This window comes from Felis catus, chromosome B4, assembly GCF_018350175.1.
Source record: "Felis catus isolate Fca126 chromosome B4, F.catus_Fca126_mat1.0, whole genome shotgun sequence".
Taxonomy (NCBI): Eukaryota; Metazoa; Chordata; class Mammalia; order Carnivora; family Felidae; genus Felis; species Felis catus.
This window is the reverse complement of record NC_058374.1, coordinates 99,721,245-99,743,851: the sequence shown is the minus strand read 5'-3', so window position 1 is coordinate 99,743,851 and position 22,607 is coordinate 99,721,245. Positions and strand designations below refer to the sequence as shown.

At 34.3% G+C, this 22,607-nt stretch overlaps 1 protein-coding gene across 5 annotated transcripts in view; it reads left to right on the top strand.

The window, feature by feature from the left end:
* NAP1L1 (nucleosome assembly protein 1 like 1) overlaps positions 1-22,068 on the top strand; it is a 33,580-nt gene extending 11,512 nt beyond the window's left edge. The window contains exons 3-16 of one of the 5 annotated variants that reach the window (XM_006933899.4): positions 3,505-3,590; positions 5,072-5,174; positions 10,774-10,915; positions 11,169-11,249; positions 12,175-12,300; positions 13,270-13,341; positions 14,484-14,623; positions 15,067-15,212; positions 15,307-15,326; positions 17,177-17,299; positions 18,005-18,034; positions 18,545-18,595; positions 19,663-19,734; positions 20,449-22,068. In XM_006933899.4, the coding sequence (XP_006933961.1) occupies positions 3,505-3,590; positions 5,072-5,174; positions 10,774-10,915; positions 11,169-11,249; positions 12,175-12,300; positions 13,270-13,341; positions 14,484-14,623; positions 15,067-15,212; positions 15,307-15,326; positions 17,177-17,299; positions 18,005-18,034; positions 18,545-18,595; positions 19,663-19,698 (1,156 nt within the window). In that variant the 3' untranslated portion in view covers positions 19,699-19,734; positions 20,449-22,068. Of the gene's footprint in view, positions 1-3,504; positions 3,591-5,071; positions 5,175-10,773; positions 10,916-11,168; positions 11,250-12,171; positions 12,301-13,269; positions 13,342-14,483; positions 14,624-15,066; positions 15,213-15,306; positions 15,327-17,176; positions 17,300-18,004; positions 18,035-18,266; positions 18,363-18,544; positions 18,596-19,662; positions 19,735-20,448 lie in introns of those variants that run through there. The other 4 variants (XM_006933898.4, XM_003989056.5, XM_006933900.4 and 1 more) reach the window with 4 other exon arrangements.
* Positions 22,069-22,607: the final 539 nt, after the last annotated feature.

Sequence of the window (22,607 nt, the reverse complement as noted above, 5' to 3'; positions counted from 1 at the left end):
CAGATTCAAGTACATTTAAGAATCTGGCCAGTCCTTCCACACATAAAAAGAATGGCAGCAGGTATTTTAGTGATAATGGCTTTCAAAGTGATTGCCCTCCTGTATTGCCCTGCTCCAATTTGAATTGCTTAACCTTGGTTATACAGTTGTCATTGTGGATCTATTTTATTATCTTCCTGGGGTTTTGTTCCTTTCCTTTGGTTCCTTCTCTCAGGTTTGCTGTTTGCTGTATCCCATGTTGTTTTCTTTTGGTTCTTTAGTACTTTCTTGGACAAGTACAAAGGAAGTAAATTATTTTGAGATCTGACATGACTGAAAATAACTATTTTATCCTTAAGTTTGATAGTTTGAGTATAGAATTCTGATTCAAGAATCCTGTTTCTTCAGAAATTTGAAGGCATTGCTCCATTGTTACTTTGCTTCCAGTATTGCTGTGTTGAAGTTCAAAGTCAATTCTTGATCATTGTAATGTGACACTTTTTGTCTTAAATATATACATATATATTTATTTCTGGAAGCTACGCTGGCTTCAGAGTTCTGAAATTTTCACATTGTTATATCTATTTTTTTAATTTCTCGTGTTAGGCATTCACTGGTGGACCCTTTCAGTCTGGCAACTTGATGGCTTTCAGTTCTGGGGAGTATTCTCGACTTTGTTGATTGTCTTGTTTCTGTTTTCTCTTTCTGGAGCTTCTATTATGTTGTATTGTTGAACTGCTTCTTCTAATTATCTTTTGTCTTATTTTCCATCTTTATCTCTTTGCTCTTCTTTCTGGGCAAAGCTGAAGAAACTTTATCTTTCAACTCTTGAATTGAGTTTCTAAATTTCTGTTATTTTAGTTTTCAGGAGTGTCTTTCTTTGCTCTCTGTTCCTGTTTTTATAGCATCTTGTTCCTATTTCATTGATTGTAATATCTTTTTTCTGGATTGTCATATCTTTTCTCTGGATGTTTTTCCTCTTTATGGTATGTTTACTCTTAAATTTTTCTTTCCCCTATTTGTTTTTGTCTCCATGTTAGAGCCTTTCTCAAATAGGAGGTAATACTTGATTGTCTGCTAAGACTGGGGTGGGGAGAACATGCAATTGAGGGAGGTTTAAAAGTTGTTTGGAAAATTTGACTCTTGGAGTGGGGGAGGCTTTTAATTTAGATTGTAATGTAAGATCATCAGGCTAGGCGTTTGTTGTAAGAATCCGCATTATCAGGATGATGTGTTTTGTTTTGTTTTGTTTTGTTTTGTTTTATTTCTGGGCTGGTCAGATACCCCAGTGAAGAGTGTCTGGGTAAAGATCTGGCTTTCAGTGTTGTGGAACCCAAATTAGGGAAAGGTTGCTAGGGAAGGGTTGCTACATTCAGCATTCTAGAGTGATACAGTCCTATATCTGAGATACTCTTAGCTGTACCTGTAGTTTTGGAGGCTGAGCTCTCAGTTTAACCCTTTCCAGAGAAGAAACTGCCATGCTTCTGCTAGATAGAAGGGGAGGATCTGGGGATTTAACTACTTACCTGTTTTTGTTTAGTTCTCCCTATTTTCTCCACTGTCAGTCTCCCAGCTCTAGTTCTAGAAGTGTCCTTTTTAAGATTCTGTGTTTGGGCTGGTTTTCAGCTTTTCCTATTGCTAACTTAAGGATTTCATTTCTCAGTGAAGTTGCTGCTCTTGTCTCCTTGTCCTTCAATGTTTTTTTTTTGTTTGTTTTAAAACCCCTTTATCATAATTGTAGTAGGGATTTGGGGAGGATTAAGATCAGAGGAGTATGTGCAATCTGCCATCTTAACCTTGCAACCCTCATTCTGTTTTAAACTTAAAAAAAAAAATAAATTGGTGGTGACAGCTTGATACCCCACCATCCCCTTATTTAATTTTGGATGCTTGTGAGCCCTAGGAGGATGGGAGGAAAGGAGAATTAAAGCAGGCGTCAGCAAACTTTCTCTGCAAAGGACCTAATTTATAAATATTTAGGCCCCTTGGGCCATGTGGTCTAGTTGTAGTTACTCAACTCTGCTGTTGTAGCGTGAAAGCAGCCATAGACCATGCGTAAGCGAATTAATGTGGTTGTGTTCTGGTAACGTTGTATTTACAAAAATAATGGGCTGTATTTGACCCATGTTTGTGGACCCCTGTTTTAAAGCCTTAAAATGTAGATGTTCAGTAAATTAATAAAATCACACTGGAGGAATAGTTTTGTGGTCTTCAGTGATCTTAAGTCTGAGTATGTTTAAGTTTATAATAAAAGATAATTTCAGAATAATCTGTATAATTTCAGAATAATCTGTATATTTGATGAGAAGGCTGGAATTTTTTCCTTAGTTACAGGAACATAAATCTTGCTGGCAGAACACAGTTGACCTTTTCTATATTTGTCTCTATATGAAAATTAATTTTCCAAATGCTCTTTCTAAACATGAAAGTAACTAAATCTCTAAACCAGATATTAAAATGTAAAATCACACAAGGAATTATATGAAGACCTATACATTAATTTAGATATCCTTATTTCCCTTTTTAATTCCTGTTGAAATTGCATGTTCAAAAACTAGGTTTTTAAGATGAAATGGGGACAATTTTATCTTCCTACTTTTTCCTTTTCTTTTCAATGGTGCCATCCTCCTGGCTTTGCTCCAAGCATGCAGTAGACTCGGGTCTTCTCTTTAACTTTTTGCCCATCTCTACTGTGAAGTAAAGAAAAAGGAGGAAAGTCCAAAGATAATGAGTACAGGCTGATGTGATTGCTCCATAGCCATCAAGGATCCAGTTCCTTATTCTTCTAAATTCCCTCATTCTGTTGACTTTTATTCTCTCTCTAGGATGCCTCATGGTCCAACATGGCTGTTGGAACTCTAGTCATCACATCCCTATTCTAGGGAGGCAGCAAGATGAGGCCTCCCAGCTGTCTACCATCCTATGTAGGAGGCTTACTTAAAGTTCTGTACGACTTTTTAACTCATTGCCCAAACAGAGCCACATAACCCACCTAGCTAAGAGGTAGGCTGAGAAATGTAGGATTTTAAAGCTTGGTGTATTGCCGTGTCCTATAAAATCAGGGTGCTGTTATTCAGAGTGATATCAGTGGATATCGGGTAGAGAGCACATACTTGCTGACCTCTCATTGCCTGTATCAAAACCTACTAAACCACATTTTTAAAGCTTGAAATAGAGGGATGCCTCGCTGGCCCAGTTGGTAGAGCATGCAACTTTTGATCTCAGGTTGTGAGTTCGAACCCCAGGATGGGTGTAGAGATTACTTAAAAGTAAAATCTTAAAAAAAAGTGTGCAATACAAACTTTATATTTGACCATGTGCTTTTAAATGAAATTTTATGTACTTCCAGTTTGTGCTTGTTTACATATGAAGTTAGAGAACTGAATTACCTTTTGAATTTCCTATTTCATATTTTTGAAAGAGGCATATTAACCTAGAAAATAAAATGAAGTTTTTCTATAATTTTTTATTTATTTTTTGGTAATTGGTACATTTGAACCTTGGTGTGATACTATGATATTGTAGCAAAGAACAGTCTGAACTTGATCAAGATTTGGATGATGTTGAAGAAGTAGAAGAAGAAGAAACTGGTGAAGAAACAAAAATCAAAGGTATTATTTTAAATTACTTCAGGAGCCAGTGATTGCTGGCACATGTCTTCTAGAGGGTACTAACAAATGCTGTTCCCTTTTGGATCCTTGTTTGCCTTACCCACATAGCCCATACCTCTAGTTCAATAACAGTTTGTATGTGTATATTCGGGTGGGGAAGAAAGGAGGGGAAGAGAGGGGTTGAGATGGAATGGTAGTAAGGGAGGGGAAGGTATAGATACAGTTAGTGACCCATCAGAATTCACTCTGTGTACCCTCTTGCTGCTGCAGTGACATGGCCTGTGTCAGACAGCTGCCCAGGAGTTTTGTCTGAATTTAGAAATGTTACAGGTTGTTTTTGGTGGTACTTCTAAAAAAAAACAACACTAGCTTAGAGTGATTTGAAAATGTTCAGTATTTAATAGTAGAAAACCTATAGTTGTATGTCAGTCTTTTTAAACCCATTTCAACCAAACAACCAAAAAAGAGATAAGTATTAAATGTAAACAAAAATCAATCACAGTTTTCTTGAGCAAGTAATTCTAGAAGGAAGAGGAGTAGCAATGGTAGTGGAGGTTATGCCTGCAGGTTATGCCCTGTGGGTATGGGCCAAGAATATTGAAGTACCAGATGACTCAACTTTTCATTGTTAAGCCAGATGGAGGTTAATTGTGAAAAGACCACTGCACGTTAGTTTCAGCTTTCATCTTACAACATTTTCTTGAAAGATATATAGGTCTGTATCCTTAGTGGCCCGTATTGACATTTCTAAAGGCATGTTGGTTATCACAACTGGACATCATCCAATAATCAAATTAGAATTAGGAATTGACCTTTAAAAACACAACTGGGAAGGCTAATATCAATTTTATGTAATGTCTGTTTATGAAGAAGAGAGGATATAGCAAAATAACTTGTTTCACCTAAATCTGGTATTTTTGGTTTAAGTATGATTTTAGACACCATTAATGAATCATGTTTTGTTTGGCTTTAGTTACAACCTTGATTGTTTCAACTGTTAACATTCTCTATTCAGACATACACAAGCACACTATACTATTAAGCATCAAACAAAACATTTAGGTTACTTGCTCCACAGTCTTTGTCCCAGGATTGAAACTGTATTTGCAGTTTTCTAATAGTGTGTGTTGTCTGCTTCAAAGCATTATCTACAGTCATAGATAGGCATCCGGATGAAGCTTTGAGCTTCTCAAAAACGGAAGGTGTGTGAAACACAATGTAGTAGGAAGAGAAAGGATATTATTCACAGGAGTTGTAGCAATGGCCTTGAGAGATGGTGATATATTAGATCATTAGGAGTCTGAACTTTTCCTAGAGTGGATTTTCCTCCGCTTGCTGCCCATCTCTGTTCAGACCAATGATTTATGGGCTAGTCAGGAAAACTTCATGATTGGATTGTCCTATTAAAATAGCATAATACATTTTCATAAAATCCTTCTTTCGATGCCCTTTTTTTTTTTTTTTTTTTTTTTTTTTTAAAGCGCGTCAGCTGACTGTTCAGATGATGCAAAATCCTCAGATTCTTGCAGCCCTTCAAGAAAGACTTGATGGTCTGGTAGAAACACCAACAGGATACATTGAAAGGTACAAGTTCTTCTTTTCCATAGTCCTTATTTATCCTTCTATAATCAACATTGCAAGTGTACCTGTTTTTAAGACCATCTAGGACTTACATTAGTAATAGTGGAAAGCTAATGTCTGTTAGTATCTATTATAGGATTATTGGGAGTTTAAAATTTTGCCGAGTACCACCAATTTAGAGTTGGTCTTTTCAAAGTTTGACTCTTCTCCACAGGAAATACACTGATCTTAACCATTTCTGAGATTTGTTTGGAGGTTTGCTAGAAGTGCACAGGATTACAAGAAATAATGATTTCTTATTTATTTCACTGGTCCTATAAATCATTAACAATAGCACATATATCTTATTTTGCTCATAATTGTTTTTTTATACTTGGCTTTATGGTTTTAGGATCCATCCACATTGCTTTCTGTATGTAATCTCTAATCAGTAGTTTCTAGCTTCTAAATGTTGTCACTTGCGGTGATTTGTGTCCACCATGTTCTATTATACGCTTATTCTTTGATGGATATCTAGATTGCCTCCAAGCTCCATCAACACAAATTCCATTGTAATGGTCATCTTTGTGCATGCCCTCCTAAAGAACTGTGTAAGAATTATTTTGGGTTATGTACTTAACCTCATAGGGATTGTTATATGAGGTATGCAAACTTTAAATACTTCTAGCTTGCTTTCTAGAGCCAGTGCATTGAAGGTTGCTCTATCTTTGTGTCCCTGTCAGCAGTTGGTATCATTCACCTTTATGGGTGTTTTGTTTTTTACCAATCGAAGAGGTACGGGCATATTTTGTTTTGTTTGTATTTTCTGTTGTCTACTGAGTTTTGAGCTTTTTTTCATGATTGTGAGCTTTTTAGGTTGCTCATTTGTTGTTCCCTCTGTCCATTTTCCTATTGGGGTTTACTGTCTTTTCCAGGAGTTTCTGTGTATTCTAGGTGTTAATCTGTCATCAGTTTTAGACTTGTAAATCTTTGGTGTCATTTCTATTAACTTTATCCTTAGCATTCTCCATTAAACAGAAATCCTTAATTTTTATATTTTAAGGTTTTGACCTGTGGCTCATTCTTTTCAAGTTTTAACAAGTCCTTCCTAGTTCCTTCTGTAGTTCCTATTGACTAGTTTTGCCTTTCATCTTTAGGTCTTTAATAATCCCTCTAGAGTTCACCTTTGTATTTAGCTAGGCATTCAGGTTTTTTGTTTTTTTTGTTTTGTTTTGATGAGCTTGTTTTTATCACACTTCACCATGAACAGTTGATTTTTCGCCCATTTATTTGTGATACCACCTTTATTACATACCAGTTTCTTATAAACATCTGTGTTTGTCTTTGAACAGCACTCTTCTGTTTTAATTAATACCGGTTTTAATTAATATGGCTTTTTAGTATGTTTTAATATCTAGCAGGGTGATGATTTAATCTTTCTCCCTGTAATATCTTCTTCTACCCTTTCCCCTCCCCCTCATTCCCTATGGAACACACTCTTAAGATTGGCTTAACAGTATGTAGACCTTCATCCCACATATGGTTGCTAGTAAGTGTCTAGGGATTTTCATAAAACAACAGAAAACAGCCCCTCTCAACACACTAAAATTTTTGATAAGAGTTACATTGAGTGTACATATTAACATGGTAGGGAATTATCCTTTTAATGTTACGTTGTCTCATCCACATCTTTGTATTTATTGAGATCATATTCTCTTACTCTAAATTGTTTTTTCAAAGTCTATTCTTGGTTAATTCCTGTGTACTTTAGTTGTGTTGCTTTTGTGAATATAGTATCTTTTATTGTATCTCCATGTTAGCTGTTGATGTCAAGAAGAGTGCTATTGATTTATTTTTATTTATTTGCTGTTGATCTTGTATCCAGAAATCTTGCTACACTTTGGTAGTAATTTGTTCTTTGTTCTTTGTTCTCCTCCCATAGGAAAAAGATCCTGTCTGCAAGTAATGGCAGTTTTAGCTCTAATCTTTTGTGTTATGTCACACCATGTTTATTTTTCTTTCATTACAGGATTGGCCAGGACTTGCAGTACTGTGTTAAATGTTAGCATTAAACATGAGCATCTTTGTCTTATTTCCAGTCTGGAATGGATATAAAATCTCTCCATTACATTTGGTGTCTACGTAGGATTTTTTGTGACCTTTTTTTCTGTATTCAGATGGTCTTTTGACTTTTTCTTTGAATCTATTAAGTCATATTAAATACAGTTTGGAAATATAATTCAGATACTGAACTCACCTTACTTTCTTGGAATAAACCTACACTGTTGAGTTTAGTTTAATAATTTTATGTAAGGTCGTTATTCATTAGTGAATTGAACTTGTGTGTGTATGTACATATGTATGTATGTACAATACAGAAACTTTCAATGGGATGGTAATTCCAAGCCCTGGTTTTAGAGTGAAGATTTCGATTGCTTAATGAAATAGACACAGCTGCTTTTACTTTTTTCCCTGTTTTCAAAGCAATTTGAATAAGATAGGAATTAACTGTTCGTTGAACAGTTGGTAAAACTCTTCTAAAAATGGACTTTGGCCTTGGGGTTTGAGAACCCTTCTTATTTGAATTTGCTCTTTTCCTCTTTCCAGTTTCTTGAATTGAATGCTTGAATTGATTTTTTTAAATCTATCTTTTATGGTCTTAATACTTTGTTTTAATAAATGTTCTATGAATGTAGAGTGAAGATCTATATGCTGGAATTAGTAGTGCAAATTTATTAATTGTGTTGTTCAAGTTCTCTTTATTTCTGCTTATTGATTATCTGCCTGAACTAACAGTTTCTGGGAAGGATGTGTTAAAATTTTCTATTTAATCTCTATTGGTTGTGGATTAGTATATTTTGAAGCTGTATTATTAGCTATATGTTTGTGACGTATACGTCTTGTCCTTATGTTCTAGTTTACAAGACTAAAATGTCCTCTTTTGTATTTTGTGTTATTTTTGTTGTTGTTGTTGTTGTTATGAATTCAGTTTTGTCTGATATTAAGATAGCTATTCCAGCTTGCTTTCTTTCCCTTCCTTCCTTCCTTCCTTCCTTCCTTTGCCTGGCATGTCTTTTTCCATCCTTGTATCTTATCTCTAGTAAGAAAGTTTGCTCGCTTCGTTATTAGTGGTTTCAAACTCTTTGCATTTCTTGAAGGTGGTATTGTTTTTGGACTTAATTGCTGTTATTTTATTTTATAATTTATCGTACTTTCTTTTTTCCTCCTTTTCTGCTTTCCATTAAATAATTCTGGTTGTCTTCTGCTGGCTTCAAAGTTACTGCATTCTACTTTTTGTCATTATGGTAAAGAGGCTCAAAACCTAATACCCCTATTGATTTCTTAAATTTACCAATGTCTGTATTGTTTATAAATATACATCTTCTAGTCCTCTTTTTGTTCATCAAAACATCAGTAAAATTTACCAAGATATTTGGCTGCCCATATCTTATATAGTGTTCCCGAGTTGTTGTTTTTTAACTTTTTCAAAAATTACTTTTAATGAATGTAACAAGTATCTGTGGCAATATTTCCTGAAGCCTGATAAGCCTCATAAAAAGTTTTTATTTTGTTTTATATCTGAATAATAGTTTGGTTTATAAAATTGTAAGTTCAGAATTCTTAAATATCTTAAAAATGCATTTCTTGTATATGGTGTTTTCTTTGGAAGCCTGATGTCGGTCTGATTCCTTTTTCTTCATATGTTATTTGCTTTTTCATTGAATACATTTAGAATTTTCTTTGGTCTTTGATCTTCATAAATTTCATTAACCTGTTTAGGGGTGAGAGTGAGGAGTTCCATATTACTTTGATTCTGAGAAATTTATTATTCATTTCTTGAGCTATCCACCTCCCTTCTGTCTTTTAGCTGTTGTTACTTTTGTCGTCCAAATCATAACTGTATGTCTTTCCTGCTGCCTTCTGAAGACCTTTTCAACTTTACTGGACTTCTTTCACTTGAACCTATCCAGTTTATCCTATTTGTTGGTTATATAATTTAGCTACTATATTTTTCATACTTAATATTTCCACTTTTAGATTTCTTGGTCTTGTTTCTTCCCTCATTTCCTTAAATACATTTACATTGTTCTGTCTAATAATACGGCTTCAGATGATAAATTTCATTCTTTCATTAGAGATTGTACTCCTCAAGTGTTTAGTTATTTGGACTTAGAGCTTAGGCTCGTTGGCTGATAACAGTTACTCCTCGGTAATCATTATTAAAGATCAAGCTTTGGTTTGTGGTAGTCCCATGGAGTTTGAGGTGAGGGGATGGGATGAACCTAAGGACAGCTCCAGTTAACTTAGACTCAAAAGTTGGCTGTCAATTCTAGGCAATTGTTTTTGGCTGCTTTGGAAAGAGTACCTGGAGTGGAGGGGTGGAGGAATGAGTGCTTGTAAGCTTTCAGCCAGTCCAGCTTTTATCAGCTCCTAAAAATGTTGGCACTGGGCTCTGTGAAGGGTGAAGGGGACAGGCACTGACTGTTGTAAGGAAAGTGCAGAATTTAAAAAGCTTTCTTCTAGCCTGTCCTCACTGCTACCCATTCTGGCCATTTCCTCCTTTTTCTAGGTTGCAGTTCACCCTGTGCAGTTGTTAATCTCAGAAGTTGCCCATGGTGTGTGTGTGTGCAAGTGCCTGAAATAGTTGTTTCCTTCTTAGTTCTAAAGTTTCTAGGGTTGAATTTTTTTTTTTAATTTTTTATTTCTTTAAGATAGGCTGTGGGGGTGGGCAGCACACCATGCTATTTCACTACCTTGACTAAACATTAAGCTTTTTACTTTTAATTGTAAGAAATAAAAAAATGGTATCTGTAGATAATTTGTTTTCTACTTCTGATTATCATAACTAAAATAGTGGTTAAGTAAGAGAATTGTTTGAGTTACAACAATCTGCCTATGGCAGGAAATTCTAATCTGGATTCTGGATCTTTTGTACAGATTCCCTGAAGTTAGATAAATTTTGAGTGAAATGTTTTGGGTGGTAGGGGATCCCTAAGTTTAATCATACTTTGGGAGGCTTATACCCACCCCATAGTAAATTGTATGATATATGAATTGTATCTTACTAAAAGTCCCTTCATGGAACATAACAGTCATATTTTTAATAAAATTTCAAGTTCCAAATTAAATACAGAGACTAAAATAAGAAATAATAGTGTAGGATACCATCCTTTTTTCTAATATACATATGTTCTCCTTTTCCCTAAAAATAGCTGGTATGGGTGAGATACACATACTTTTTTTTTCTTTTTAAAATCAAGGTTACTGTCATTATTCTCAGAGTTAAGATGATCAGCCCATGACTTTTGAACTTAAAAAATAGTCTGTTTTACAGCGTAGATGCCAGCATTGACAAGTCTACTGCTGAACTTGATTATAATGAAAGATTTAGGGTTGATACGATTTACATTCTCTTATCAACTTACTGTATCTATTTAAATGTTCGTTTTTGAAATATTTCAGTCAAGAAGTCCATGTATTTATTTTAGTTACTTTGAGTATACCTTTTGCTTCAAATAGGAAACTATCATTCACTGACTTTTATGCTTTATTTTCAATATGATAGAAGTATGACTTGTATTTTACTATGATGCTGTGTAACTGGTGCATTCCAACCTTTCAGCTTGCCTAGGGTAGTTAAGAGACGAGTGAATGCTCTCAAAAACCTTCAAGTTAAATGTGCACAGATAGAAGCCAAATTCTATGAGGAAGTTCATGATCTTGAAAGAAAGTATGCTGTTCTCTATCAGCCTCTATTTGATAAGGTAATGCTTTCTATTATTTATCTGAAATATGACATTATAATAAAGCTCTGGAAATATAAACAAACTTGCAGGTGGTTAAGTCTTTAGGCCTCTCAGCCAGATGGTTATTAAGAGGTATTTGGGAAATCAGTTATAGCAATTCAGGTTGTGGTATGCATTCATTAAAACTATAAGCATCTTTAACAAGAAACAGCTAGTTTCTGCCTTGGATATCAGTGTTTTTATGTAAGCTTTTCTTTTTAAATCATTTTAGCGATTTGAGATCATTAATGCAATTTATGAACCTACAGAAGAGGAATGTGAATGGAAACCAGATGAGGAGGATGAAATTTCGGTTGGTACCAACTTTGTGTTTTTATCCCTTGAAAGTATTTTATTGTAAGATGGATAGTGACTGCAGATGAGCCACTGTTAGACCCGGCACCATCTGTACCCAAATTCATCTGGATACAAAATTCATTTTTCCCTTACATTTTTATAGTATTTAAGTTTTATAGATTCATATAAAATTTTCCTTTGAACTTCATGATGACATGCAAAGGATTGTTCTTTTCAAGTGATGAAGTGGAGGCTTTTTTTTTTTTTTTTTAAGTTTATATGTTTGTTTTGAGAGAGAGCGTGTGCACGCATGTGCGGGGAGGGGAAGGGGGGGGAGAGAGAGAGAATTCCCAAGCAGGCTCCACACAGGGCTTATCCCATGACCGTGAGATCATGACCTGAGCTGAAATCAAGAGGAACCTCCCAGGCACCCCTGAAATGGAAGCTTCTAAGTGACCTGCCTACAGCTAATAAATGGCAGGGTTGTGACACAAATGCAGTGTTCTGTTACATGACCCTGTTTCTCCAACATTGCTGTTTTAATGTTGGTTGATAAAGCAAATATAGTGTTTTGGTCAAGAACACCAAGGGGTGAGGCATTGGGTAAGGTATTTATTTATTTACTTATCCCCTGAAGCTTTAAAATTTTTTTCTCTAAAACTATTTCCCTATGGTTTATAATAAGGTTCTCTCCTAGTGGTTCTCTTTTTTGGAGGAGTATGGTAATTAGCAATATTTATAGAAGTAAGGTTTGGTATGGTAAACAGCAGTGTTTATACAATTGGACCAGAACTTATAATTTGATTGAAAGTTACAGTTGGTGATTGAAGATATTTTGGTTTCTGTACTTCACCACTGGATGTAAGTTAAGGGGATGGGTAATATTTTATCAGAGGTCTGATCTAGGTATTCAGTAATGTATGCTGTCATTTATCAAGGAGGAGCTGAAAGAAAAAGCCAAGATTGAAGATGAGAAAAAAGATGAAGAAAAAGAAGACCCCAAGGGAATTCCTGAATTCTGGTTGACCGTTTTTAAGAATGTTGACTTGCTCAGTGATATGGTTCAGGTAATTTTATTTATGATAACACCAGTTTACTTTTGAAGTGTAAATGGCTGTGATGACACTAGTCTCTCCGTTATTGACCTTTATGGAATGGTTGTGGTCTTCTGAAACCTGTGTTATCTGTAGAAGGGAAATGTGTCTTTGATGAATGTAATCAAATAAATTTTAATTCATTTTCAAAAATTAGATAATGAAATGGTCCCTTTGACAATTGTTTATCATTGAGCAATGTTTTGTTACAGTCTTGTGCCTTCTGTGTTTAGGTGCTTGGTATTGGAGATAGGAAGGAGGAGACTTAAAATTCCATTTGTCTTACCCAAAATGACTTTCTCAGTCTGAAACAAATATTCCAAGGAACACTTGCATTTTAAAAGAATACAGATCTTTAACTCTTACAGTTGTCACTTTTTCTGGGAAACCAACCTAAATGTCTCCTTCTCTGGGAAACTTTCCCTGTCTTAATCAGAAGCATTTCTTGAGCCACTACCACCTGCGTGGTAGTATTTGTTGCCATGTAGTGTGATTGTTGGAAGTTAATGTCAAGAAAAAGAAATCTTGGAACAATGACTACTTCATTTCTACTTTGACGAAGTAGAAAAGGACCCAGCAGAATGAAAGGAAAAAGAAGCTGCTGGAAAAGGAAGCGTTTTTAAAGCAAACATGCCTAAGACTTGGTTTTGTATTCTTTAGCCTATTCAGTCTGATGATGATGATGATGATGATGATGATGATGATGGTGTAGTTTTCTGTCGAGTCACTTTTTTTCTACCAATGGCAGTAGAAATAAGTAGAGCTTGTAAGTAAACTAGCTTTAGTATAAGCCATAATCTGGAGAGTAGGTCTTATGGTTCACAATTGTTATGTAAAACCTCCCTATAAATGTCTTAGTTAGCTAAGTGTTTTTGTCCAGTAACAACACTAATCCTAAAATGCCATGTTAGATATTCATTTTAATATTTTCCTAATTTGCAGGAACATGATGAACCTATTCTGAAGCACTTAAAAGATATTAAAGTGAAGTTCTCAGATGCTGGCCAGCCCATGGTAAAAGAACTTTGAAATAGTTTCAGTCTTGTAACATTAGATGTTTATAGGTAGATATATGGAAGTTTCTGAAAAGAGGTGGTACTCAAAGCTTAGAGATGGGGGTGAGAAAGAAGTTAAAACTTATACTTGGTACTCTTAATTGTTGGTAGGAAATAAATGTTTGGATGTTGATAATTGAAATGCAGCGTTTATTTCTTTTCCTCCCTCTGATCACAAAACTATTGTTGAAATCTCGTAAATCTTTGATACTAGATTAAAAGTAGGTAAAAAATAATAGCAAGGTAACAGAATTTAAAAAAATACTTCACATTAAAAGGCATGTGTCTGGGGGACATCTGGGTGGTTCAGTTAGTTGAGCATCTGACTCTCGATTTTGGCTCAGGTCATGATCCCAGGGTTGTAGGATTGAGCGCTACGTTGGGCTCTGAGCTGAGCATGGATCCTGTTTGGGATTATTTCTATCTCCCCCTCTACCCCATTCTCCTTCTCTTCTGTCTCTCTTTCTCTCTTTCTCTCTCTCCCTCCCCCCGCCCCTGCTTCTCTTTTCCACTTGGTCTCATGTGCACGGTTTCTTTCTCTCTCTCTCTCTCTCTCTCTCTCTCTCTCTCTCTCTCTCTCTCTCTCTCAAATAATAAATGAATGAAGATAAATGGCATGTGTCTGAGAATTATCACATAAAACAGAAGATGTTAAAGGGCCCTCACTTCCCCCAAAACCAACAGGATTATGTGAAGTATGGGCAGAGCTACTACAGGCTATAGATTCTTTTATTGTGTGTGGTCCAGTTGAGCTTTTTCATCTGTCAAATTGAGGTTAGAGTAAGATTTAAAGTCCTCTTCGTGGGGATGGAAGGAGGGAGTATTTGGTCAGTTTATTCAGCTGTTTTAACCTGTTTTGTAAACATGTTACTAAATAGAAGTTATAAGCTGAACTAGGTTTTATCCAGTTTTATTTTGTACCTTGTTTTGCTTTTTAAACAGAATTTGGGGTTTATCTGACCCTTTCCCAGTGTGGGAAAAGTATTATCACCTAGAAGTTTATATGTTTATACAAATCAACAGATTAAGTTTTATTTACTAAAGCACTGATCTTTATGATGTAGGAATTTCATTAGTTTTTATTTTTTTATTTTTTTTAAGAGTTTTGTCTTAGAATTTCACTTTGAACCCAATGAATATTTCACAAATGAAGTGTTGACAAAGACATACAGGATGAGGTCAGAACCAGATGACTCTGATCCCTTTTCTTTTGATGGACCAGAAATTATGGGTTGTACAGGGTGAGTTTAATTTTACTACTTTCACAGAATTTATCTCTTTATTTTACTTAGAATTTGTGATGCTTGGTATTTCCTAGTGTGTGTGTGATACATAGAGACATACATAGTTTATCACTAAACATTTCAGTAAAATGTTTTCTGGGAAGAGCTTACCTATTTTCCTAGAATTCTCCTTGGCTTTCGGTATTGCAGATAGTTGTCCAAAGGAGTGCATGTTTAAATTTATTGTACTGTGAATTTGTGCTAATTGTCAATATCTTCTTGAAAAAATTTGTTGAAATAAAATTTTCTCTTTATATGCTACTAAAAACATTTGAGCCAATTTTTCCCCTCTAAAATTTGTAATTAAATATAATATTTAATTAGATAAATCATAGCTCTTCTATCAATTAAATGTAATATGTTAATTGTGATAGATTTTTTTTTCTCCTTTGTTTTGCAAGGTGCCAGATAGATTGGAAAAAAGGAAAGAATGTCACTTTGAAAACCATTAAGAAGAAGCAGAAACACAAGGGACGTGGGACAGTTCGTACTGTGACCAAAACAGTTTCCAACGACTCTTTCTTTAATTTTTTTGCCCCTCCTGAAGGTAAACAGTGTTTTAGTTTGGGTATTGATGGTTGTTTTATTACAAGCTTTCTTTAATTTCTTACTCACTTGAATTTCTTTTCTCAATTTTGCAGTTCCCGAGAGTGGAGACCTGGTAAGTTAAATTGTTATTTATTTATTGAATTGTTAATTACATGTGAAATTAGAGAATTGGTTCTCAAACCTGGGGAGTTGGATAGTTGCTACTTGAATTTTGTTCTGAGGCTTGCAGTGCATGGAAAAGACCATTATGCATCTGAACTTATTTCATTCAAAATGCTTATAGTGCTTCCACTGAAAAATGGAAAGGCTGAAGGCTTTCTTTTCTTTTGAGACTTGCAAATATTGTGTAGGGGATTCAAGTTGTTAAGATTGTAGTTTTCTTATTGAAACTAGAAGGTATTAAACCATTTGTACTGTTTACTAAACTCCTAGCCATTCTGGTCAGAACTCTGTGTTATTCCAGTGGAAATATGGTTTCTTACTGTGGCCATGTATTATGTGACCATATGCCAAGAGCTGTGATTGTGCCTGTGTATGGCCTAGAAAGAGGAACAACCTCTGAGAGGTCTATACAGGCAGGGTAGGCTAAGTATGTTGTGAATTTGCTCTTCTGTTGGCCAGATCTTTGAACTTAAATTAACTCAGTTTAAATAGTTTCATACATATGGAATTAGAAAGTATGTTTTATTTTGAATACTTTCGAATTAGAATGGTTTTAGCCAAGGTTTGGACCAGATGTTAAAAAGCAAGTATTTCTGCCTGAAAAGAGTAGTAAGTGGCTTGGCTCAAAATACCTTTTATAGGACAAAAAAGGGGGCTATAAAGCAGCACCCGAATTTTAGGTTGAAAGACCTACCTGTGAGCATTGAGATAGTTTCATGCTATTTTCTTTTTTTTTTTTTTTTTTTTTTTATTTTGGGACAGAGAGAGACAGAGCATGAACGGGGGAGGGTCAGAGAGAGAGGGAGACACAGAATCGGAAACAGGCTCCAGGCTCCGAGCCATCAGCCCAGAGCCTGACGCGGGGCTCGAACTCACGGACCGCGAGATCGTGACCTGGCTGAAGTCGGACGCTTAACCGACTGCGCCACCCAGGCGCCCCGAGTTTCATGCTATTTTCATGTCAGCAAATGGGTTGGAGTTTGTGTTCAAGTGATTTTTTTTTTTTTAATTTCTATTTCCAAATATTGATGGTAACAAAACAATCTTGAGTAGTTACATATAGACTACCACCTGTGATTAGAAGTCTTTACTTCAAAGTCCACTGGCCCTTTTGTGTGTTTTTGGATGTTCATTATAGTGGATTATGTTGATGAATCAAAATGAACATTCATGGAATGTTTACTCATTGTTTGGTATCGTAGAACTTTAATGGAATTATTTTAATTTTGAAGAATGTCAGCACCAATTTTGTGTTGTGCTTTGTCATTAAATAGAAATCCTGGATTGACTTTGTATTTATTAAGTAGGATTCTTTCTCATTTGGCATTATATACCTGTTAGGGTACTACTTTTAGGAAGTGTGTAGTGATTCTCCATGTTGTTTCATTATGTGTCATACACCTAATGTTATAAATCCTTAGATTCTTAGTATCTTAGTATTATTCCGTTGGGTGTTTTCAGTAATTAATATTTTAAAAGGAAAATTACAGTCCCATAACAAAGTTGCTTTTATATTTTAATTTTAAGCCAGAAAAAAACTAAACAATAACCAATTCTAATTTTTATTTCCCAAATTTCTCTGAGTATGTACACTGCATTGCTTACCTTTCTTTTTATTAAAAATCTGTAGACCTAAGGTATATGTAGATGACTACTGAATCACACACAGAATCTAATTTTAAAATGACGAAAAGTGAAGTTGAGTGTTGCTTCGTAGGATTTAAACTCAAGAGTCTTGCATGTGCCTAATTAAATAGCAGTTATTAAATTTTGTGCTTGTTTTTTGTTTTGTTTTTAAAGGATGATGATGCTGAAGCTATCCTTGCTGCAGACTTTGAAATTGGTCACTTTTTACGTGAGCGTATAATCCCAAGATCAGTGTTATACTTTACTGGAGAAGCTATTGAAGACGATGATGATGATGTGAGTGAATCTGAATCCTGCAGTGAAATAATTTGGTGAGGGTGTGATTGTCACAATTGATGAGAGGTTTAATGAATAGTTGTGATTTTTTAAAAGACAGAATAATTCAAAGGCTAATTACTGATGTCCTCTAGATAACTTTCCTGAATTGCTTTAAATATGTCCTCCTAGGATCTCAGACTTTTCCGAATTAGTAAAACTTTATTGTGTTTGGTCGTTGTCGGAGGTCTATAATGCCCTTGTCTTTGACCAAACAAAAAACATGCCTAAGATGTTTTTTATTACTTAACATAAAAATATTAGGAAACATAGAATTTTTATCCAAAGGAGTATTAAACAACAATTAAGGTAAAATTAGGCTCCCCTCAAATATTTTGGATATCTTTATTGCTAAATGACAATCATTCCAGTAGGCTTTAGGTCCTTTTTGTGCAATGTGTTCACATAAGTACAGGCAGGTAATATTTATAGTAATAGTTGTCTGACCACACCCACGATTGTACTGTGTTCTTTAATTTTTTAGATCGTCAGATTTAGATCATGGCACTGAACTGATTCCTACAGCTATGTAATTTGTAATTAGTCACCTTAGGGAAAGTATTTTCCTCTTTTTAGATCTTAGTGGAGACAGTGATGGCTGTAAGTAATGCTACTCTCAAATGTTTGTTAGCTACATTCACACTTCATCCTTTTTTCCCTTTTTAGTATGATGAAGAAGGTGAAGAAGCGGATGAGGTAATGTTTACCAAATGAGCAAATAATTCTGTTTAACACATTGAGAAGCAAATTGAGTGACTTATGTATTCCTTTGCTATAATCATTATTCTGTGATACGGGATAAAAACTTTTTGGAAAAAAATACGGTTTTAGAATTCTACAGCCAAACAATGTATGTATAAGGTTTCAATAAATAAATTGCAAAACTCAGAACATTTTTTTTATTTCAAATAATTCTGTTCTGCTGCAGGGTTATCAGCTCTTTGAAGAAGTCAAAAGCTGCAGTAAACTTTTTCAACGTTGGCTGCAGTAAATCTTTTCAATAAAAGCTCTCTGGATGTCTCAAGTTGTGTTGGGAAATTTTTCATATTAGAAGCTTTCAAATTAAATTGCATTGTCACCAAACTCTGTAATCATGAAAATCTTTTGACCTATAGAGTAACTTGTATTAAAATTTCTCCATACATTATGAGCCATTTCTTCCTACTGTGTACCTACTTCATGGATGCATTTTGAACTTTAATATAGGAAGGGGAAGAAGAAGGAGATGAGGAAAATGATCCAGACTATGACTCAAAGGTGAGCAAAATTAGTGCTGCTTTCTATTAAATTTAAGGCAAGTTACATAAGAGTTGATGTTTCTTAATATGAAGTTTATTTTGTAAGTCTTATTGACTGGAGATATATATATATACATACATACATACATACATACCTACCATTTTTTTTTAATCTTCACTGGTATTTCAATAGTACATGATATGCCAGTGTACCTTTCCTAAGAAACTTTTATTTTTGGTTCTGACTTTGTATTTTTCATAGTTTCAGGCTAAATAAACCCTAAGATTCTACTTCTAATGCACTTTATGTTGGGCTTTTTTTTTTTTCTTCTTCACAATTTTCAAGCATTTAAAATTACTTATTAGTGTTCTTAGGTTGTTTTTCCTCCAAAGGATAGGTTATAAACAAAGGTCAGTTTTTAAGTAACCTGAATGCAAAAGTGCTTGGGAATAGGGAAGCAATACTGTGTTAGATTCTCCCAACCACCTTTTTTCTGAGAGTCCCAATCTGTTATTGAGAATTTGTCATATCAGGGCTAGTAAAGCCCATTGTCTCCCCCAAAATACAAAGTACCTTATCAGGATTCATTTGAAACTTAAGGTTTCTGTTAAATGTGTTCGTTCATTTGCTAAATTCTGTAAAATATCCAGAAGATATTTTAGTGAGCAGGTAAGAGAGGGGGTAGTTAAAAATAATCTTAAATACTCTAATAGGTATGAATTACTCTTGAAAGTTAATATTAATGGAATTAGGATTTAACAATAATTGATCTATAAGAAGGAAAATACTGATAATATGACTAACATAAATTGCTTGGTTATTTTATTTTTTAAGATTATGGCTTAGTGTGTTTTATTTTATGGAATTCATTCTACAATGTAAAATTTGGGCTTTATTTTAGCATTTGTGTGACTTGCTGATATTTGAATAAATAACTTTCCATCATTGCTATATACTATTTCTTTAATTTGGCACAAATTTTGGTAGCATAGTGAGATAATATAATTAAGATAGTTTAATTACTGTTGAAAATTAACTGAAGCAGGTAGAAAAAGATAGATTGACTTGTTGTTTTCCTTTAACAGAAGGATCAAAACCCAGCAGAGTGCAAGCAGCAGTGAAGCAGGATGTATGTGGCCTTGAGGATAACCTGCACTGTAATAGCCTAAACACAACTATTATTTTCTTACAGCCTTATGTTTTTGTATTTTCTTGGTAGACTCAGTACTTTTTTTTAAAGGAAAGGAACTGATAATTTTAAAGACCAGTTTGTTCTACTTAGCATTTTAACTGTAGTTTTTCTGCCAGCTCTATCGATTGCATAAATTCTTTCATGCATGTTCATTCATCACTACATGGTTTGGTTCTTCTGGAGTAATTTTTATCATGTAACAAAGAATTTAGATTATAGCTATCAAAGTGAACAGCCCTGTTAAAAGAACAGTTTTTTTGATTCGCTTATTTTTTTTCCCTGAAGAACCAAAATATTTTTTCAGCTGGTAATTGAATTGGGTTTAAGTTTGCTTGCACTAGCTGTGCCTTTCATTACTTTGTTGCAGAAATGCAGTGACTTAGACTAAGACAATTCATCATTTAAAAAACAAAAAACAGAACTTGTCAAGACAAATATGGTTAAGAATTTCCAGTAAGACCACAACTGATAACTTAGATTATTAATGGATTTTGTATTCTAGGTGACATAGCTAGAGATACCTAGTAAGGAAACCACAGTAAAGAAACCTAACTCATAGTGTGGTTATTGGTTACTATAGGGAGGTGAATAAAACCTATTTTCAAAAGTTAAGCCTCATTATTTTAACTGTACTTTTAAATTTAACCTCCATTAACTCAGCATCTTTTCTTTATGGTAGGGTCTACCTTCCGCTTCCCTGGAAAGGATGAATTTACATCATTTGACAAGCCTATTTCAAGTTTTTTTGTTGTTATTTGTTTGTTTGCTTGTTTTTGTTTTTGCAGCCTAAAATAAAAATGTCATATAATTTTAGTTCTCACAAGATAATGTCTTAATTTTGTACTAATTCAGGTAGAAACAGAGGCCTAGCTTGAATTAATAAGCATTGTACCCAGCTTACCATATTATGGAAGAAGAGAGTGTCAACTTTGGGAGAGGTACTACATCTGCTAATATGAGAGGATAGAAAAGAAAGAGAAAATCTTAAATGATGTAATGTTTTTTTAAAGAAAAAGATTAAAAGATTAAAATTTTATTTCATTTGGTTAGAACTAGAGAGAAGGCCCCACGCCTCTATAGTTAATTCCAATTCTTACTGCTTAAAGTATGAGTATGTCATTTACCCATGCTTCTGTTTACTGTGTATTAAAATGGGTAGTACTGTTTACCTAACTACCTCACAGATATGTTAAGGCATATTAAGTTAAGTTTTATGAAATGTTTCTCAATCTCATTAAAAGCTCAAAAATATGAACCTATTTGTACCACAAGTATAATATTCATGTTTTATTCATACCAGGGTTTGATAATTCAACTGGAAAACAAAGGTTTAAGTACCTCTATTCTGGATCTGGTCAGGCAACAAACACTCTTCTAGATCTTTGTGTGGCTCCTGTCTTAATATAAGTGGATGGATGAACAACTCTTTCAAAAGGTCCAACGATTGCTTTTAGGTATTTTAGTTTATGACCATATTGTGAAATACTACAGAGATCATGGGACTGAAGTAGAAAGAAGACCATTTTTAGGGAGGAAAATGCCATTAAATTTGAGACTTACAGAGCCACATTTAAAATACCTCAGGCTAATTACTGTTAATTTTTTGTGACAAGCCTAAAAGCTTTGACAGTGAGGGTGGATTAAATGGATTATGACTAGAGGATGGCCTAGAGTTCCTGCTCTTAATAAAACTATATTGAGTTTGTTTTTAGAGGTGACAGAGCTTCCTTTTTGAAAATCTAGTATTAAGATCTTAGAATGTGAATACATTTTGTTATTTGTATAATACTATTCATTCCTCTCCTGAGAATTTAATTAACTACTGGAAATCCTTAACCAGTTGCAATAGTTTGTAGGAGAAAAAAATGCCATGAAAACATCCTGTGTTTTTCCTCTTTATTTTCAAAATGCTTTTGGTTGCTTTAATTAGACATTCCTTGCTGAATTTTTTTTTGTACCCATAGCTCATCTGATCACAGCCTTTTCTGAACTCAGCCAATTTTAATCTAAAGATAGAATCCCATTTTTAATGAACTTAAGTAGCAAAACCACTATTTTTTTTTTTCTTTCACTCCTGTAGGTAATAGCTATTGCCAAAGTGAAGGGGCAGATATGATTTCATCTTGTTATATAAAGGGGATGTGGTTTGCAGAGGAATTGTTTTCTCATTAAAGTTGGCATTGCAAGGGGTATCAGTGTTCATCTATGCCATCTCTCCAGTTCCAAAATGGTTCTATTCCATTCTAGAAATTTGAAATATGTAATTTGAAATCCTTAATAAAATTTGCATTTAATTTTATAAAATGTACTGGTGATATTTTGGGTGGTTTTTAAAAATATGAATATATTTATATATACTTTTTTTGGAAGAGTAGAGATGTTTAGAGTATGCTATTCTGTGCTTAGGCCAGGATGACCTGTGAATTTGTTTATTTCAAGAGCAACCTCCCAAGCCTTGCTAAATGGAGTTTGTTATTGGACGACTAGAAAGATTTTTACCCTTAGTTAACTACAGACATTTTTGAGACACTTTGAATTTTGTCCTTACAGTTTCAGTTTATAGTTTCCCCTGGCTCAGGCACTGATTACCAAGAAGTTCTATTTTTCCTGTCTAGAAATGGCAAAATCTTATTATATATATAATACTTCAAAAAAATTTTTTGTCATTTTATGGTCATTCAAAATATGGTAAGTAAACGACAGTTTCATAAATCAGTTTTTTAGGTTAACATGGATGTCTGAAAGTTAAATTTATGTAATTTTTCAGAATTCTTTTCTCTAGTTCACTGAAGCAGTTATTAGTATTTCTTAATAGTGTGGAACTGGCTTACAAAGTAA